The sequence below is a fragment of the Delphinus delphis genome, chromosome 5 (assembly GCF_949987515.2).
Source record: "Delphinus delphis chromosome 5, mDelDel1.2, whole genome shotgun sequence".
NCBI lineage: Eukaryota > Metazoa > Chordata > Mammalia > Artiodactyla > Delphinidae > Delphinus > Delphinus delphis.
Window position 1 is genome coordinate 103,101,949 of NC_082687.1, and position 21,197 is coordinate 103,123,145.

General features: G+C 46.1%; 1 protein-coding gene across 6 annotated transcripts in view; it reads left to right on the forward strand.

Annotated features, from left to right (window-relative positions):
- Positions 1 to 21,197, forward strand: part of EVC (EvC ciliary complex subunit 1) — an 83,388-nt gene that overhangs the window by 50,160 nt on the left and 12,031 nt on the right. For 5 of the 6 annotated variants that reach the window (XM_060012821.1, XM_060012822.1, XM_060012823.1 and 2 more), the window contains 4 exons: positions 6,413 to 6,625; positions 14,867 to 14,976; positions 17,345 to 17,555; positions 18,504 to 18,710. In XM_060012821.1, coding sequence (XP_059868804.1) covers positions 6,413 to 6,625; positions 14,867 to 14,976; positions 17,345 to 17,555; positions 18,504 to 18,710 — 741 coding nt within the window. The remainder of the gene's footprint in view (positions 1 to 6,412; positions 6,626 to 14,866; positions 14,977 to 17,344; positions 17,556 to 18,503; positions 18,711 to 21,197) is intronic. The other variant, XM_060012826.1, reaches the window with a different exon arrangement.

Below are 21,197 nucleotides of genomic sequence, written 5' to 3' on the forward strand. Positions count from 1 at the left end.
CCACACCACTCTCTCACTTCATCCCAGCTTCCCCTTCCCGTTTTTAAGAGACCCAGTTTCACCTGTGCTCTCAGCACTGCTCTGTCCCAGGATCCTGTGCACACCTGACTCTGAAGGAGTTAACTGTGCATCTTCAAAACTGTCAGGGTGTGGTCCCTGCAGAGGAACATTTCTGGTTCCTGTGATGAACCGGAAACTCACAGGGAGCCGGGCCATGTCCATGGGATCCTGGAAGTACATGTTTTATTCCCTCAGTCAGCACTCACCCTCATCAGTACATCTTCAGACCTGGCCACATCCGCGCCTTGTGTGAGCTCCTTCACGGGTGCAGGCTGCCAGGTCTTGACTCCTCCGCATGGCATTGAGCTCCCTGCCCCCCGGAAGGCTGACCCCCTGCTGCTTCTCTGCTTCCACACATCCTGTGCTTCCGCCCACTGGTCCACCTGGCTTTCTCCCAAGGGCACCTGCCCACCTCTGCTGGGAACGCCCCCTTCCCTTCCCTCTCTCCTCCCCACCCTGCAAGCAAATGGAAACACACACTGCCTTTTCTCCAAAATGCTCTGTTCTGGGAATGAAAAGAGCAACAGGTAACATTTATTGAGAGCCACACGCTGACTTTCCCAACCTCTCTGGAATGAGAATAGCCGGCGTTTATGAAGCGTTCGCTCTGTGCTGTGTGCTGTATCTAATCGCTGGCAATCAGCCCTCAAGGCAGGTGCTGTCTTTACAGATGTAGTTCGCATCTTATTCCTTTTGCAGGTACGAAAACTGAGACTTCTTTTCAAAGGTTTCAGAATGTGTGCCCTTCCCCTGACCCAGTCCTTTCTCTGCAAGAAGCCTGGAGAGGACGCTGGATCCTCTGGGTCAGGCTGCAGAGGTGGAAACCTCAGTGAAGGACGAGTCAGGGTGAAATCCCGCCCTAGCCTGGGTTCTGTGTGCTTCTATTTGAGGAAAAGTGCAGGGCTGAGGCCCAGGGCCAGCCTCTCCCCTGACCAGTGTCCCCTGCTGTCCGACCCCTCACACACGCTGAGAGAGAAGAACACGGATTAATTCCTGTTCTATTTCAGGCACAGGATAAATCATCATCTCCCAAACGAAACGTGTCAGCGTTAAGTGGGAAGCCATGTGTTTCATGGCCTATCAGAGCACGTGCGATGACGCGAATGTGTCTCTGTCCAGGGAGCAGACAGAATCCAGCACATTTTTTTATTAGAAAGAGCCTTGACTAATGGACCATGTAGTTTTTACAAAGTTCACCTTTCTTGAATTTGCAAACAGTGTATTTTTGCAGTTTGACCATCATGAACACAAAAGAAAAAGGTGTGTCTTAGTATCCCCAACTGCTGCTGTGGAAGGATAGATTCCAACATAGGAGAATCAATTTTTAAAATCTGTCTCCTAGCAGAAAATTGGGATTTCCAGAGGCTGGAAGAAAATGTAAATCACTCCCATCTTATTAAACCATTTTTATTGTGAAATGTAATAGACACAAATACATGGATAACATGTAACCTTATGGATTAACAAATGACTATTAAAAACACCCATCTATGTAACACATAACCTTATGGATTAACAAATGACTATTAAAAACACCCATCTATGCAACCCCCATCCAGATCAAGAAAGAGATCATAACCAGGACCTCTGAAGCCCCCTCACACCTCCTCCCAATCCCAATCCACTCCCTGCTCACAAAACAATATTAAGAAAAATTAATAAGACCTAAATAAATGTAAAGATATACCATGTTTCTGGATTGGAAGATTTGATATTGTCAAGATGTTCGTCCTCACCAAGTTGATCTATAAATTCAAAATGTTAATCAAATTGGTGGCTACTAGTTATGGAGGATATGGACTGAAGCTACACACACACATAGCCCAACAATTCTGCTCCTTGGCATATGCCCAAGAGAAACAAGCGCACATGTGTATCAAACGGCATCCACGAGAAAGTTCATGTCAGCAGAATGTGTGATAGTCTAAAATAAGAGGCCACACAAATGTCCCTCAACAGTAGAACGGATAAATGGTGGTGTATTTATACAGTGAAACACTACAGACCAGTGAGGAAGAATGAACTACTGCTACACACGACAGCACAGAGGAATCTCACAAGGACATAGAAAGTTGAGATACACAAACCTAACATGCTATATGATTCCATTTACATAAAATCAGGACCTTTGTAGTTTCCACCCTCAGGTATAATGTTTGCTATAGTTTTTTTCTTTTTTCAGATTGAGGAAGTTTCCTTCCATTTCCTATTTTGCTAAGAGTGTTTCTTCTGCATGGAAATTAAATTTTGTGAAGTACTTTTTTCTTCATTTATTCACATAATCATCTTGATGCTTTTCAGCTTTATTTTGTTAATGTGACAAATTGCATCGATTTGGGTAATGCCATTAAGTGCATACAAATTTAGAACCTTTACATCTTTCTGGTGAATTAAAGCTTTTGGTGCTATGAGCTGATCCCCTTTCTCTCTAGAAGAGCTTTTTTTCTTAAAAACTATTTCATCTACTTTTTAAAAAAAATTTATTTGTTTTTATTTTTGGCTGTGTTGGGTCTTCATTGCTGTGCACGGGCTTTCTCTAGTTGCGGCGAGCGGGGGCTACTCTTCGTTGCGATGCACAGGCTTCTCATTGTGGTGGCTTCTCTTGCTGCGGAGCACGGGCTCTAGGTGCACAGGCTTCAGTAGTCGTGGCACGTGGGCTCTAGAGCACAGGCTCAGTATTTATAGCACGCGGGCTTAGTTGCTCTGTGGTATGCGGGATCCTCCAGGGCCAGGGATCGAACTCGTGTCCCCTGCATTGGCAGGCAGATTCTTAACCACTGTGCTACCAGGGAAGCCCTTTATCTACTATTAATGTCACAAAAAGTGACCCTGTGTTTATTAGGTGCTGCTTATTCTCTCATCCATTCTTTGTTAAAAAAAATTACCTAAGAGCATCATGGTTAGATCAAGGGTGCAGGAGCCTGACCATCGGGGCCCTGTGTGTGAACTTATGCAATTTATTTAACCTCTCTTTTACATGTACAGATAAAGCCTCAGTTTCCTCATCTGTAAATTTCTTTCATCAGTTTTGAGAGATTTCTCAGCCATTATCACTTCAAATGTGACTACTGCCTGGACTCTCCCTTCTTTCCTTTGGGGACTCCAATTAAACATTTTGGACTTTCTCACTGTATCTTTTAGCCTTTATCTTCTCCTCCATATTTTCCATCCCTTAGTCTCTCTTTACTTTGTTCTGGATTTTCTCCTGATCTTTCTTCCAGTACTAATTCTCTCTCCAGCTGCATCTAAACTGCAATGAAACCTATACATTGGGTTCATATTATTGAGCAGTGTTCGTCAATTCTAGAAGTTCTGACTTTTTTTTAAACTAAGTAACGTTACTTTTTATAATTTCTAGCTCTTTGCTTTAAGGTTTAAGAGTGGCTTTTAACGTCATGAGCACGGTAAGCATCAATCCTTTAAAGTCCTTGTCTTCTAATTACACTCTCTGGACTACCCGTGGGTTTGTTTTTCATGTCTGTAGTTTGTATAGGTCTTTGGTCATATTCTTATCTCCTTGTGTACCTGTTTATTTTTTCTACATATGCCTTGTCTCAGATTTGTACATATATTGGTAAAAATATTTTCAAGCATGCAGTGAGGCTCTCCTCCCGCAGAGAGGATTTTCCTTTGCTTCTGCCCAATGACTGGGCCTCTGATGATTCAGAGTCATGTTAATTCAAGGTCTGGACTTGAAATATGCTGGGTCACCCACATGACCAGACTGCAGGTTGCCATCTGTTTAAACCAGTCAGATCTGGTTTCCTTCCATTTCAATCATGTATCTCTGGTGCTGCTTTTTGGGTTCCAGCCCTAGGTGTGGAATGGTTTACGAGGCCCCAACCCATATGAGCTGTGAACTCCACCTTCTGTCCCTTCGACTGCTTGAGGCTGTCATAGGTCCATCAGCTGTGCAGCCATCTCCCCTGGATTGACCTACACCCCTTACGTAAACACAGCCCAAGGGCTGGGCACACTTCTCTGACTGCATCTTCGCCCGACCTTGGGCACCACATCCTTCACTACCTTGTTAGCTCTTTCGGACTTCTATGATGATTTAATAAACATTTTGTCCTGCTTTTTAAAAAAATTCATCTTCAGTGGGAGAAATTGGTTCAAGTTACCTGGTTGGCCACTCTCGGAAGCAGGATCTCTAAATCTTTTAAAAAGGTGTGGGTCCCTTGTGCCCCTGTCATGGTCACTTTATTACAAACAAAGTTCAGCTTGGCCATGAACTTTTTAAAACATGGCATTCATTGGGTTTCGTTAACACTGATTTGAGTTAAATTTAACTTATGTTCATTGAGCACACCAAGTATGACTTCAGTACACCAGAGGAGGTGCTGAGAATTTTTTTTTCCAAAAATAACCAATTATCCTTGTAGCATACAGGTTAAGAGCATGAGTCCAATAGTCCAACAGCCAGGACCCAACCTCTACAAATGTCCAGTTACTTATCTTCTCTGGGTCTTAGTTTCCTCATCTGTAAAATAATGGTAATTATAATAACATCTTCATTGGACTGTTAGAAGGATGAATGGGATTATACAAGAAAAGCGTTTATGACACTCTCTGGCACATGGTAAGAATTCATAATTATTAACAATTATTATTACCTGATATTTGCCAGGTGCTTTTCTAGGCCCTATAGATGCTAAAGTAATAAGACTTTATTCGTAAAAAACCCTGTGGTCGGCATACATATGGAATCTAAAAGAAAAAAAAGGTTTCTGAAGAACGTAGGGGCAGGACAGGAATAAAGATGCAGATGTAGAGAATGGACTTGAGGACACAGGGAGGGAGAAGGGTAAGCTGGGATGAAGTGAGAGAGTGGCATGGACTTATATATACTACCTAATGTAAAAGAGATAGCTAGTGGGAAGCAGCCACATAGCACAGGGAGATCAGCTCAGTGCTTTGTGACCACCTAGAGGGGTGGGATAGGGCGGGTGGGAGGGAGACGCAAGAGGGAGGAGATATGGAGATATATGTATATGTATAACTGATTCACTTTGTTATAAAGCAGAAACTAACACACCATTGTAAAGCAATTATACTCTAATAAAGATATTTAAAAAACAAACAAACAAAAAAAACAACCCTGTGGTCGGGAGGCCTTCCCAGAAGAGGAGACCTCAAATTGAGTTTGGAACATGTGAGGGGAGTTTCTAGATGGAGAAGGGGAAATGGGCATTCTGCATCGTGTTGGTGTGTGATGCATTCAGAAACTGCAGTCAGGTGCTTAGTCTAGGAGGGTGTGAGATGTGGGTGCAGATCTGAGTATGATGCAGCCTCTGCTCTTGGGAAGTTGTGGCCCAAGAAGGATGACAGATAAACTGTAGTTTTGATGCCCTGGTGGGGCTAACCAAAGAGCTGCAGGAGCCCAGGGTGAGAAATGTCCATGTTAGTCTGAGTGGCCCAGGCAAGGCTTCACAGAGAAGGGATTATTTTGCAGGGGTTTTGCAGGGTGAAGAGGAGTCCATTTCAGATGTGAAAGTGCCTGGAGGTGGGGAGAAGGGGAGAGGCTTTAAAAAGCATCCATATAATGAAACATGCAACGAGATGCCATTTATGTGAAGTAACACACACACCAAAAGCCACATTTATGGGCATCATATATAGTGAAAGTATAAAAATATAAATTGGAGACAGAGATGCTGAATTCATGGGGATGGCTATCTCTGAGGACACTGGGAGGGAGGGGAAAAGAATTGCAGAGCGAACTTAAAGGATTCCAACTTAACCTGTAAGGTTTAGTGTTTTTAGTCTGAAACAAAAAGGAAAACTGAGTGGTGGATTCAGAGATGTTTAATGTATTATTATCTACAGGTTTTTGTTTTTCACAATTAAAAAGAGTTTTAGAAAGAGAATGGAGTGGGGGAGGTGGGATGAAGGTAACAGAATGGTGAGAAATGAGGCAGCCCCTGAAGTCCTGCTAGGCAGGTCTGATTGCGATGGGAAGAGAGGTCTTCCAGGTTATTTGAGCTGGAATTGAAGGATCTATGCTTGTGCAAATAACTCGCCTAAGTGTGGAGGGTGGAGGGAGGCAGGGAGACCAGTGAGGGGTCGTGAAAATAATCTGGATGGAGGTTTAGAGGAAACGCCAGTGATTAAGGGCTCATTGGGTCAAAAGCGCAGGCCTGGCACTTGACAGGGTGAGGGTGAGAGGGCTGGAAGGCAGTGGGCGTTTCCCAAGACCGAGTGTGTTTGTGTGCATGTGTGTGCGTGCACGCGCCTGTGTGTGATTTGAGAGCTCCCTTCGCTGGATTTCCTCTGTGTCCTGCGTGAAACACTCGGCCCTGCCCTGGTGAGAGCCTGACACGTAGCTCCGTCGTGTGGCTCTCGGCTTCAGGAGCTGTATCGCAGCACCATGGAAACGTTCCAGAAGTTTGTGGACGTCCTGTTCCTCCAGACGCTCCCCTGTGTGACTGACCTCTCCCAGGCAGAGTGTGAATACCTGAGGCAGGAGGCCCAGGAGAACGCGGCCCAGCAGCTGGAGAAGTTGGATCGCTTCCGGAGTCAGCAGTGGAAACTCTTCCAAGATCTCCTGGAGCAAGAAAAGCAGGTGCAGCATTTTGTAAAACTGGGTCTGGAGTCTGCCTTTTTTTTAAACTTCTGAAGAATAACGGGGGATTTCCATCTCTGAGCATCCCCTAGTGCCTATGCTAGATGCTTTACCAAGATTCTGGTTGCCAGCCTTTCACAATGGGGAGAGGGGGAGAAGACAGCAAGAGCCCTCCTCTCCCAGGATAGGAGGTCAGTAGATGATGCCTTCGGTTAATCCGACAAGAAGGGCAGCAAAGCCTTCTTTAGAATAATAGAAATAAACGACAGAGAGCGGTTCTTCAAGGGAGTGGACTGGTTGGGGGGAGGAGCTGCACACACGAGACTCCTGTTTTTCAGTGAAAGTCTATTTCATTATTAAAACCATGTATATATGTGGTAGACAGAATAATGTCGCCACATCCTCATCCCCAGGACCTGTGAATATGTTACCTAACAGGGCAAAGGGACCTGATTGCGTGCTATCAAATTAAGGATCTGGGGATGTGAAGATTATTCTGGATTATCTGAGTGGCCCAGTGTGATCACAAGGGTCCTTTTAAAAGGGAAGGAGGAGGGTCAGAGTCAGAGGAGATGTGAGGACCTAAGCAGAGGCTAGAGTGATGTGCGCATCGGCCAAGGAATGCGAGAGGCCTCGAGAAGCTGGAAGAGGCAAGGAACAGATTCCCCCCAGGGTCTCCAGAAGGAACTCAGCCCTGTTCCCTTCATTTCAGACTTCTGACCTCCAGAAATGTAAGATACTAAATTTGTGTCATTTGAGGCCACAGCGTTTGTGGCCATGTGTTACGATAGTTATGTAAGCTAATATACCTCAATTTTATTTTTAAAGAATTAAGTTTTTTTTGTTTTTTTTTTGCGGTACGCGGGCCTCTCACTGTTGTGGCCTCTCCCGTTGCGGAGCACAGGCTCCGGACACGCAGGCTCAGCGGCCATGGCTCACAGGCCCAGCTGCTCCGTGGCATGTGGGATCCTCCCGGACTGGGGCACGAACCCGTGTCCCCTGCATCGGCAGGTGGACTCTCAACCACTGCGCCACCAGGGAAGCCCTCAAATTTCTAAATGAAAACGCCCACATTTCCTTTCTCTCTTGCTTTCCTGCATGCTAGAGGCTGTAAAACTAACATGCTCAATATCCCAGCATCTAGAAGTGGCCGCGTGCAGTTCTAGCCTATGAGAGAAGGTATGGTACCTGCACAAGGCTTCTGTTCCCTAATACAGAGGCCAAGTGTTGCTAGGAGACATCCTCCTCTTCAGTGTTCCCTGTTCTTTGTGCCCAGAGCAGGTACAGGAGGACTGGAGGTATGCTGGCCTTCCTCTGACTTAGAGGCAGGATTCAGGAGGGTGGGGCAGAAAGGCGGACTGTCTCAGCCCTGGACTGCCTACCCCAAGGTGCTTGTTATGAGAAACACCCTGTCTTTTTACATTGAGTGTTCAGTTAGGTACAAAAGAGCGCTCAACTGATGCAACCAACAGAGGTTTCCTAAAGCAACTAACGGGAGCTGTCCAAAATACCAATAAATAAAGGGAAGCATCATGGGGCCATTTCCAGCCAGGGACGAGCATAGGGCCTAGTTTCCTGCCTGTCCAATTTATTAGACCTCCTTCTAATTAATTTCAATCCGCCGTCAGCTGCATTGTGTTGTCCTGTCACTGGTACCTTGCAGTCTCCTCCATATGGCTGTAGGCTCCTGGAGGACAGCAACCCTGCTTTTCATATTTCACTTCCTTAATCAAAGCCCAGTAGCTGGGATATAGCAAATGCTCAGGAAAACTTGGCTGCATTTCCAGCAACAATAGTGCAGCTTTGGAAATTATCACAGGGTCACCAAGGGTAAATAAAGCTGAATTCCTCTGATTCTTAACCAATCCTGGGCCCCAGACCATATAATTTACCATCTCCAGGGAAAGAGGGGAGAAACCTGGGCCTCAGCAGTTTGGAAAGATCACCAGATAAGTCTCATGTGCCTCTGATGTCGGCTCCCAAATGGGGATCAGGCCTTGTAGAGACAGTTGTGGTCTGAAGACAGGCTTCTAATGTTGGAAGCTGAATGCCTGGGTTTGAACCAGAGCAACCCCGTTAATGGGCTGGGTGACTCTTGCCGGTCACCTGGCAGATTTCCCACAACTCTGCTTTTGCACAGCTCGCTAAATTTCTCTGAACCTCAGCTTTCATGTGAAAAATAGGGATCAAAATACCCAACAGGGTTGCTGCGAGATAATGCAGGTTAAGACCCTTCAAGCAGTATCTGTTCAATTGCTTAATGACTGACACTGAAAAAAATCTAGAACTTCATTTCTGATAAATTATTAGGCAAACAGCCATGATTCATCTAAAAACCTCTAGTTATGAGTCTTAAGTTACTTTACGCAGATGTCAGACAATGCATCGCTTCTGGTTTTTATTTTTTATTTACTTTGTGAGCATATACATGCGTGTGAGTATTCCTTTGCTTGTGCAGAAGTATTTCAAGAGGAGTTCTGCATGCAAGAAGCAAGCAGAAGTTAATAACCTCATCAACTGATTAAATAAGTATGACCCAAGTCTGTTTTCTCAAAGTTTGGATGTCAAAATTAATTTACTGATTGATTGTTTAATTGCCTTAAATTACCACATTTAGAGATCCAGATTCTCTCTCACTTGGCATATTTCCTTGTTGATGACAAAAATGAGATGAACTTTCTGTGGTCAAGATGAATATTTAGTCATAAGATGAAAAGGCCCACAAAACTATTCCTGGAAAACCTAACACACACCCAGACTATGAAATGCATTTTCCACTTATTTTCTATCCAAAAGGCCTTGGTGATTTCATATCCTGTTCCTCAGAGAAGTTGTTAAATGTTGTGGAGTTTGTCAGTCACACAATTGGAACAGGTTGTAGAATGGTGGTTCTCAAAATGTGATCCGTTCTAATGCAGGTTTGTGGGCTTCTCCCCAGTCTGCTGAGAGCAAGCCCTCTGGTCTCCCTGAATCTACGGCCCCTTGTGGTCTATTCTCAACCTCCAACCAGAGTGATACTTTCACTTAAAACTTTTTTTTCTCTTCCATTTTATTAAAAAAAATTTTTTTCTCTTCCATTTTATTAAAAACATTTTTTTCTCTTCCATTTTTACCGAGATGTAATTGACATTATAGCACTGTGTAAGTTTAAGGTGTACAGCATAATGAGTTGACTTCCATTCATCATGAAATGATGACCACAGTAGGTTTAGTGAACACCCATCATCTCCTATAGATACAAATTCAAAGAAATAGAAAAAAATATTTTTTCCTTGTGGTGTGAGGATTTACTCTCTTAGCAATTTTCATACAGAACATAGAGCAGTGTTCATTATACTTGCCATGTTGTGCATTACATCCCTGGTACTTATTTATCTTACAAGTGGAAGTTTATACCTTTTGACTATTTTTATCCAATTCCTCCTCCTCCTTCTCTGGTAACCACAAATCTGATCTCTTTTTCTATGGGTTTGTTTGTTTCTTGTTTGTTTTTGAAATATAAATGACCTCAACACTACGTTGGTTCCTGTTACACAACACAGTGATTCAATGTGTCTGTACATTTCAAAATTATCACCATGATATGTCTAGTTATGACATGTCACCATACAAAGATATTAAATAATTATTGACTGTATTACCCACAATGCATACCCCTGACTCATTTATTTTGTAACTGAAGTTTGTGTCTCTTAACCTCCCTCACCTATTTCTCTCCTCCCCCCTCCCCCCTCCCCTCTGGCAAGCACCTGTTTGTTCTCTGTGTCTCTCTCTTTTGTTACGTTTGTTCATTTGTTTTGTTTTTAAAAATCCACATAGACGTGAAATCATACAGTATTTGTGTTTCTCTGTCTGACTTACTTCACTTAGCATAATAGCCTCTAGGTCTGTCCATATTGTCACAAATGGCAAGATTGCATTCTTTTTTATGGCTGGGTAGTATTCCATTGTATATACCACATCTTCTTTATCCATTCATCTATCAACGGGCACGAGTTTGCTCCCATATCTTGACTATTGTAAATAATTCTGCAATGAACATAGAGGTGTGGATATCTTTTCTAATTAGTGTTTTAATTTTCTTCGAATAAACACCCAGGAGTGGTATTGCTGCCTTATATGGTAGTTCTGTTTTTAATATTTTGAGGAATTTCCATATTGTCTTCCATATTGGCTGCACCAATTTACATTCCCACCAACAGTATATAAGGGTTCCCTTTTCTTCACATCCTCGTCAAAACTTATTTGTTGTCTTTTTGATAATAGCATTCTGACAGACATAAGATGATACCTTATTGTGGTTTTGATTTGCATTTCCCTGACGACTGATGATGTTGAGCATCTTTTCATGTGCCTGTTGGCCATCTGTATGTCTTCTTTGGGAAAACGTCTATTCAGATCCTCTGCCCAACTTTTAATTGGGTTGTTTGTGTTTTTGATGTTGAGTTGTATGAGTTCTTTGTATATTTTGGATATGAACCCCTTAGAGGATACATCATTTGCAAATATCTTCTCCCGTTCAATAGGCAGCCTTTCCGTTTTGTTGATAGTTTCCTTCACTGTGCAAAATCTTTTCAGTTTGATTTAGTCCCGTTTGTTTATTTTTGCTTTTGTTTCCCTTGCCTGAGGAGACATATCCAAAAAAATCTTACTAAGACCACTGGAAGGTGAGGCTGGCCTTGGGGCTAGTGCTGGCCCACCGGTGGGCGGAGCCAGGTCCCGGGACCTCTGGCTGCAGGGTCCTGGGGGGTCCTAGAGTTGGTGTTGGACCACTGGTGGGCAGGGTAGGGTCCTGGGCCAGCTGGAGGCTCTCAGGGGTCCTAAGGCCGTTGGCCTACTGGTGGGTAGGACTGTGTCCCTGCCTGGTTAGCTGCTTGGCTTGAGGTGTCCCAGTACTGGTGCCAGCAGGCTGGTGGGTAGGCTGGATCCCTGCGCTAATGAACCAGAGGGAGGCTTCCGAAAGGACGCTTACCAGCACCAGTGTCCTTGTGGTAGAATGAGCTCCCCGAAATGGCTGCTGCCGGCATCTGTGCCCCCAGGGGGAGCGCCAATTGCCTCCTGCCTCTCTGGGAGGCTCTCCAAGATCAGCAGGTGGGTCTGACCCAGCCTTCTTTCAAATTACTGCTTCTGCCCTGGGTCCTGGACCTTGTAAGATTTTGTGCGCACCCTTTAAGGATGGCTCTCTATTTCCCATGGTCCTCTGGCTCTCCCGAAAACATAAGCCCCGCTGACCTTCAAAGCCAAATGCTCTGGGGGTTCATCTTCCCAATGCAGGACCCCTGGGCTGGGGAGCCTGATGGGCCTCGGACCCCTTACTCCTTGGGGAGAACCACTGAAGTTGGAATTATTCTACTGTTTGTGGGTCACCCACCTGGAATTATGGAACTTGACTTTACCGTGACTCTGTCCCTCCTACCCATCTCCTTGTGGTCCCTTCTTTATACCTCTAGTTGTAATTTTTTTTCTGCTAGTCTTCAGGTCTTTCTCATCAATAGTTGCTCTGTAAATAGTCATTTTGATGTGCCATGGGAGGAGGTGAGCTCAGGGTCTTCCTATTCTGCCATCTTGCCCAGTCACTGCTCCATAGGGAGCATATCATATACCACTCTTTTTTTTTTTTTTTTTTGCGGTACGCGGGCCTCTCACTGCTGTGGCCTCTCCCGTTGCGGAGCACAGGCTCCGGACGCGCAGGCTCAGCGGCCATGGCTCACGGGCCCAGCCGCTCCACGGCATGCGGGATCCTTCCGGACCGGGGCATGAACCCGTGTCCCCTGCATCGGCAGGCGGACTCCCAACCACTGCGCCACCAGGGAAGCCACCACTCATTTTTAAGATGCAGATTTTAATACCATTTTAACATCTCTGAGATTGAGGTGCATCTTAATGTAATTACCAGTGATTTTTCTCTCTGTGTGGTACCTCAAATGACTGCATCTCATAATTACTGGCACATTAGATTTGATGAAAGACACTGTGTCACATCGTGTCATTTCTCAGCTCTAAACCCCCTTCTCATTTTATGCAGTGGAAAAGCCAGAGTCCTCACCATGCCCTACACAGCCCTGCCTGTCAGGACCTGGTTACCCTCTGACCCCCTCCCTGTCTCCCCCTCTCACCCCATTCCAGCCTCCCCGGCATCCTTGTGTCCCTCCAGCTCCCTGGGCGCTCCTGCCTCACTCGTCCTGCTTCAGATCTTTATCCTGAAGCCACCTTCACCTTGAGGCCTCCTCTGACTGTGCTTTTAAAACTGCAGTGCCTCCCTCCTCCCAGCACTCCAGTGTCTGCCTTAGGTGTTGACTTTTCCACCGGCCCTACCTCTAAACCCACCCCTTTTATAGGAGCATGTACCGGGCATGCACTGCCTGTTGGTTCCTTTTCCCTTTCTCTCCTTAGTAAATGAAAATTTGAAACAAAGAGTAAACATATGGGAAACCACAGAATAACCTGGTAGCAATGAACAGGGTCAGCGCTCTAGCCCACGGAAGCAGCTTTTTGCGTCGGAATTTAAACATTCATGAACCTGCGTTCGATAACGTTGAAGAGGGTGGTGTGACCATTGCAGGCACCATCTGATCCTATGATCTCCGTCCTCTTGATCGGCCTTGGATCCCGTTGCTAGTCTTATCTGCCTTCTCAAAACGCACACCAAAGACCCCCATGTTCTTAGTGACGATGTTAATTTACCTTTTAGAGAATCTGCACTGTGTAGAATTTTCTAGAATGTTCTGGTTTCCCAAGCACTTTGACAGGTTATTGTAGACCCCTCACAAGAGGAGTCAGAGACTGACTTAAAGGAAGAGTTCTGAGTCACACAGTGTGATTTTGTGAGATTCAGTATGAGCTATGAATCTAGAAGGAGAGAATGAAGGAGAGATAAAATTCAAAGTGATAACAGGTAAGAAATTTTCAGAAGTGCTGACTGTCATGAATTCTAAGGTAAAAGAAATGTTGATTAACTTAAGATTTCTGGAGGTGGGAATGTATATTAAAAATTTTAAACCACTGAAGAAATAGAAACAGAATAGGTAACTTTCAAAGCAGTAGAGGAGAACAGTGATAACATAAAGATCCTCTTCAGAATAAAAGCTACAGGGAGCCTAAAAGATCCCCTTCAGTATCAAAGCTACAGGGTGCCTAAAAATAAATCTGACCAATGTTTATAAGAGCTTAACAGAGAAGTTTATAAAATGTTGTTGAAAGGATAAAGCAAGAATTGAGAGAAAAGCCTTGTTTTTGGATAGGACAACTCAATTTTGGAAAAACAGTGATTCTCTACAAATTAATCTGTAAATTCAATCCAATTAGAAGAAAATCTAAAAAAAGCTGTTTTCCCAAACTTGATAAACTGATCCTAAAATTCATATGTAAAGAAAAGCAACCAGGGCTTCCCTGGTGGCGCAGTGGTTGAGAGTCCGCCTGCCGATGCAGGGGACGCGGATTCGTGCCCCGGTCCGGGAAGATCCCACATGCCGCGGAGTGGCTGGGCCCGTGGGCCATGGCCGCTGAGCCTGCATGTCCGGAGCCTGTGCTCCGCAACGGGAGAGGCCACAACAGTGAGAGGCCCACGTACCGCAAAAAAAAAAAAAAAAAAAAAAAGCAACCAAGCATAGTTAAAACAGTTTTGTACAAAAGAATATGGAAGACTTGCCCTAGCAGCTATGAAGTCTTCCTATAAACTACAGGAATTAAAGCAGTGAGGTATTTATATAGAAATAAACAGACAGATCCACAGAATAAAAGAAGGAGCCTGGAATGAAATTCATATATATATGGAAACTACATCAGACAAGGTGGCATGACAGGCCCATCATAAAAAGATAAATTATCTAATAAATGGTGCTAGGACAATTAGTATCAATTTATCCAAAGAAAATTAGATCCCTTCCTCATGCCACAGAAAATACGTATTAAATGCCTTAAGATGTACGTGCAAATAGGAAACATTTTTAAACTTTAGCCGAAAATATAAGAGAAAAATGTAATTAAATCAAGGGAGAAAGGGATTTTTAAAAAATAAGAAACGAAAGATATGATCCAACAAAGCAATGATGGATGAAATGAACTTGAGTTGACCCCTGTCCCTCTGTCCTGGGGTTTAGGTATGGATGGAGGAGGGACTTTTAAAAAAATCCCTTAAGAAAGGGATTTAAAAAAAATAAGAAACAAAAGGTATGATCCAACAAAGCAATGATGGATGACATGAACTTGAGTTGACCCCTGTCCCTCTGTCCTGGGGTTTAGGTGTGGATGGAGGAGCACACACTGTCCACTGTGCTGCAGACACACCTGCGGGATGACCAGGACAGCATCGTCCACCGAGTCTTGGGCCAACTTGGCGGCCTCAGTGAAGAGTGAGTACAGCCTTCTGGAGGGTGGGTGCCTGTGTCCTGTGTGATACTCCGTGCTAACCTCAGAGTCCTCATCCGTAAGGTTAACCGTACCCCGGCCTCCCTTACAGTGTGATCTCGAGACCACATTGTGAATATAAATGTGAAATAGAGCGATAGCAGAGTGCCGCGGATGAAAGCTCGGAGTCAGAATTGATGTGGGTACATGACTTACTGGATATTTTACATGTCTCTATATTTTCAACCCCATGAGATACTAGTTTTGGTTTCTGCAGTGAGTATTCATTTAGACTTACCCTTTCCGTTGCTCTTGATGGTTTCCTGTATCATTAAGTTTCCATCTAGGAGTATTTTCTTTGGCATGAAGGTTCTCATTATTTTAGATGTGCTGGTGACAAATTCTCTTAGGTTTTGTTTGTCTGAAAATGTCTATCTCATCTTCATTTTTGAGGAATGTTTTCATTGGGTATAGAATCCTAGTTTGGTTGGTTTTTTTTAAATACTTTTGAAGGTAATATTTTGTCTTCTGATTTCAATTGTTTCTGGTTGCTTTTAAGATTTTCTTTTGTTCTTTGGTTTTCATCAGTTTATTATAATATGCCTAAACATGGATGTGGTTTTTTGTGAATCTCTTGTTTGCTTGTTTTAAATAAATTTGTAGTGCTTCTTGAACCTGTGATTTGCTATATTCCATCAGTTTTTGAAAATTCTGAGCCTCTATCTCTTTAAATATTCCTTCTGCCTATTCTGTCCCTATTCTTCCTGGGGCTGCAGTTACACGTTTATTAGATTATTTTCACCTTATGTCCTTTGCCTCTTAGAAGCTATTCTGTATTTTTGTTCCCTGTGGTTCAGTCTAGATACTCATTTTGAACTATCTTCCAGTTCATGCTCTCTTCAGCTGTGTCTTATCTGCTGTTAAACCCATGTACTGAATTCTTAATGTTGGTTACTATGTTTTCAGTTCTAAAATTTCCATTTTATTTTTGTCATAGTTTCCAGTTATCTGCTAAAGTTCATCTTATCATTTAATTTCCTAAACATATTCATCATAGCTGCTTATTCTAATGTCCAATATCTTGTGGGTATGTTTCTATTATCCATTTTTTCTCTTTATTTTTGGTCACTTCTTATCTGTTTGCAAGTCTGGTTATTTTTACTGAATGCTGGACAGTGTTATTAAAAATTGTAGAGATAATTTGAGACTATGAATGATGGGATCTTCCTCCAGAGAGGATTTATCTTACTTCTAGCAGGGATTTCAGAAAGTGACAAATCAACCACTCCATTGGTGAATTTAGCTGATTCAAAATTAGGTCTTTATAAGGGATGATTCCTTATTCTTAGGATGAGGGCCCCCGGCTGGAAGCCTGGAGTGTTTGCCAGGTCTCTTCTCCTTGGTAAACTGACTGACAGTGCCTTGTTCAACTTCTCAGGCTGTCAGAAAATACCTCAAGTTATAAAGCCAAATGTCGAGGCTGCTGGGTAGACCGAGGTTTTCTACTTGACTCATTGGGATAGGAACTCAAAAATAACTCATGATTTCAGTTCTGGATGTGTTCATTTTGAGAGCTATTATGTAAGAAATTTGAGTGGATATGTACTGAAGGCAGCTGCATATATGCACCTGAAACTTGGGGCAGAACGTGATAAAGTTAAAAGGATTAGTAAAAGAACAGTTGGCTGAATATAACCCAGGTCAGCACCACGTCTAAGAGGATGGGCAGCAGGGGATGGGATAATTCCAACCTACGACCTCTGTAAAGGCTCCCTGTGGGGCATGACTATTGGGGGCATTTCTTGGTGGGTCAGTGTACTAGGATTCTCCAGAGAAACAGAACCTATAGATATAGATATAGATATACAGAGAGAAGCTGAGATGTCCCAAGATCTGCAGCTGACAAGCTGGGGACTCAGGAGAACCAATATGTAGTTTCAGTCCCAAGTCCAAAGGCCTAAGAACCAGGAGGGCTAATGGTGTAAGAGCCAGTCTGAAGGCAGCAGTCTCAAGACCCAGGAAAAGCCAGTGTTTCAGTTTGAGTCCAAAACGAGAAACCTATATCCCACTCAAGGCCTTCAGGCAGGAGGAGTTCCCTCTTACTCATGGGTAAGTCAGCCTTTTCCTCTCTTCAGACCTTCAACTGATTGGATGAGGCCCACCCACATTAGGGAGGACAGTCTGCTTTACACAGTCTACCAATTCAAATGTTAACCTCATACAGAAACACCCTCACAGAAGTTCTCAGAATGATGTTTGATCGCATGTCCAGGCACCCCACGGCCCAGTCAAGCTGTCACATAACATTAACCAGTCACACTCAGTGGAGCCGAGAATATTGACCCCTCAGCCCGGCCCCCACTTTCTCCAAAGGTCCACGCAGTGCATCCTGCAGGGGCATGACCTGCTCTTACGCTCAGCTCTCCGGAGGCTGGCTCTCCGCAGCAGCGCCATCACCACCCTGACCCAGATGAGGCTGTCAGGGAAGAAGAGCCTTCTCCAGGAGTTGCGCGAACAGCACGCCCTGGAGCAGGACTCCTCCCAGTGTCTGGACGAGCACCAGTGGCAGCTGCTCAGAGCCTTGGTAAGACTGTGCGTCAGCGCCCTGCCCCGCAGACAGGAGTGCTGCTTCCTCAGCCTCCAGGTTCCAGCCCGGTTTAGCCAAAACCCCAACCCTGCCCCAGCATCGTTGTGGGGTCAGGACGATGGCAGCCCCCCCTGTACTGGGGCACCCAGTATGCCCAAAGTTTCTGGTGTACGTTATAATTATACTAAAAACGCACGTGAAATCAGAGCACGGATAGGTACAGTCGTCACCGGGCGTTGGGAGAAAAGGGCTCTGTAGTCTGTGTTAAGGTTTTAACAAATCAAAAGAAAGACTGTAAATTGTGGGACTGGGATTTAAACCCAAGCAAGCTGACTGCAGGTCTCCTGTAGCCACTGAGCTATAGGAGCAGCTGACGTTTTCTGACCCCTTCGCGAGGGACAAGCTCACAGTCTCTTTTGCTCAGCCCAGGAGGGCTTGGTGGGAAGCAGGCAGGACTTACTGCCCTACCTCTGATTCCCCCACCTCCTTCTCCAGCTCTTATTCCTTCAGGGAAAGGAATCCCCGTAGGCCTTGTGTTGGCCTCCATGATGTCCCAGACGACTCGCGGACTCAGACGTGACTTTAGAACCCGCTCTGCTGGGGGACTTATAGAAAGTTACTTAGCCTCTCTGAGCCTCTGTGCCCTCATCGCTGCTAGTGTTCAGGCCTCGCGGTGTTTGGGATGAATGAGGAAGTGCTTGTATATGAAGCCACATGGCACTGGGCACGTGGTTGGTGCTCAATAAATGCCTTGGGGGATCGTCAATATACCCAGGCCCGTCAAGTGCGTATAGAGGTCCCCACTTTCCACCCCTTCTCCATTCCTTCTCCAACCTTCCTGGGACCCCGGGCAGGGCCGACCGTACATCCTGGTCCTGGCCCTGACCGGAGCATCCGTGCAGGGCAGCAGTGGGGCTCCAACCTCTCCCCGCCCGTCCTTTTCAGGAGGCGCGCGTCCTGGAGGAGGCTGGCCGGCTGGAGGAGGAGACGCAGCAGACACGGCTGCAGCTTCGGCAGCAGCTCCTGGCCGAGGCCCAGGAAGTCGGGCAGCTCCTACAGCAGCACACAGAGCGGGCCATCGGGCAGACGCTGCTGGGCCACGCGCGGAACATGGCCTCCAAAAGCCGGGCCAAGGACAGGGATGACTTCAAGGTGCGAGGCCACCCCGGCCCCAGGGAGCCCGAGGCACTTTGGGCTGGGGTGGGGGGCAGGGGCGGACAAGAGGCAGGATTTGGGCAGAGCAGCAGCCAGGGCCTGCCCAGGGCCTTCTGGCCTCGCAGGGCTGACCCGGCTCCCTGAGCCTCCTTTTCCTCACCCGTAAGAGGGAAGGCCTCCCCCGTGGAGCAGTGAGGACTTGTGCCTGCTGCCTGGCCCCGTGTCGCACCGTTCTGAGCCCTGGCTCGGTCCTTGCAGCAGCTCCGAGAGGGACGTGGTTTCACTCAGAGCCGCCCCGCCCAGCCGGTCAGTGGCTGACGCAGGATTCGAACCGAAGCCCCCCTCCTGGGGAGAGACATGGACACTCCCTGCCTCTGGCCGCCTCTGCGGAGACCTGAGGGTTGGTGGCGTTGGCCCTGACAGCTGAGCAATGCAGCTAAAATCAGTCTGACTTGAGTAAGCAGTGGTTTACTCCTTGTACTGACGGTGATGGAACCCCAGGTGTGCAAATAGCCGTGTAAGAAGTGACGTGAGCGTCGCCCTCCTACGTCTGCAGGAGGGCTTTGCCTGCCTCGTCTCACTGGGCTCTCACCACAGCCCTTGCACGGAAAGGATGATTTTTCTTTCCATCATTCGGGTGGGAAGACTGAGGCTTATCGTTGGGCAAAAGACATGTTTAAAGCCTCCCAGCCTCAGTGAGTGGCTGGGACTGGAGGTGGCCTTGCCCTGCATGACCGACCCCTTGGCTGCCTCCTCACTCGAGCCATAAGAAAAGGCAAGGCACCCCGTGTATTGCAGACCACGGCAGAGAGAGTCCGTGGCCGGCACCCATGGGAGTTGGCGCAGATCTGCGGCTGGCAGCAGACCCACATCAGGATATGCCAGGACGCTTGTGGGCACCTTCCACGAGTCCTTTCATTTACGTAAAGTCACACATCTGCACAGTAAAGAGGTTGGACCCACATTTCTGAGACACCCCTTGTCGTTCTAAATCTCTCACGTCTGCCGCACATGATCCAGACATCAGGGCTAGCGATGCTGGACGGGTCTCTTCCTTCCCCTAAAATTCTATAACTCTGACCTAATCAACGGTCGTTACAGGAAAACAGAATGAAGTATGAGTTTGGCATATTTTGTCCTCACCTTCCCCAAGGGACTCTGATTCAGAATTAGATGATGATGAACACCCCTCCCCGCCCCCAGTACACACACGCACCAGAAAGAACATGGGCTCAGTATCTGGAAGGATGTTCATTTCACAGGGCTCCTTGGCCCCAGGCCCTGCGGCAGGTGCTGGGATAGAGAGTAGCCAGGTGGCAGCATTCCTGCCTTCAAGGAGCTTACGATCTACTGGGAGAGGACACGCTAACCCTTGAGAAGTTTTGCAGAAACTGAGACAACAGGGCGTGCCTGAGGGGGATCGAGAGAGGGCTGAAAAGTTGGAGCTACTCAAGCGAATGTGTTTGCTGATTTGAATGGTACACCAGCTGGAAAAACTAACGAGGAGGAGAGAATGGTGGAGGCCCTGGAGAGGGGGGGAGGGGTGGGATGCAGAGGGGGTAGACACCACTTCCCTGTGGCAGGAAGACAGACGGACAGAAGGCGTGATGTACAGGTGGGTTTGCTGACCTGAGAGGGGAGAAGAGGGACTTCCTGTCTTCTGCCTTCCATGTGCTAAATGAAATTCAAGGAAGGCCACTGGCCGTCAGTGGGAGCTCCTGACCGGAAGTGCAAGGCCAGAGCCCAGAGTCCTCGTGGGCGGTGGAATCAGATGTAGATGTCCGACAGAGAGGGAGAGAGAACCGGCCACAGTAAGGGAGGAGCAGGGCCCGGGAGTGAGAAGGTGGGCTCTCACCTGCTCCGCACCCTGAGCTGCAGCCCTCCTCACCTCCACAGCTTCCGTCCACACCTGCAGATCAGGGAACATTTCTTAGGCCTTGGAACATAACCAATCACTCAACAGTAATAAATGGGTATTTTTTTCTTGCCCAAAGCTTGGAACCATTCAATAAATGCTGAAATGGGGGCTCTGGAGCCTGACGTTTGCCCATTATCTTATGAAGTAAAAGACGGTGGTTTTGCCAGTGCACAACCAACATGTCCCTGATGATGGGACATCTCAGCATTTCCTTTCTGTTCTGCTTTGGGTCTGAAAGTATATCATTGAGGAATGCATGTAACTGCAAGGGACAAAAATAAATAGAAGTTACTGATCTCACATAACAAGGAATGTGGAAGTAGGTGGTTCCAGGCTGGCACAGAGGCTCTGTGATAGGACCAAGGACCAGACTCTCTCTTTCTGATCCATCATTCTTGGTGTTGGTTGGTTGCCTCATAGTCTCAAAATGGCCACTGCCACTCCAGACATCAAGTTTGCATTCTAGGCAGGAAGAGGGAAACAGCAAAGTCTGTCACCCCCACCAAGGCTTTGCCTTAATGTTCGGAAAGGGTTGGCCCTCAGCAGACTTTCCCTAATATTTCATC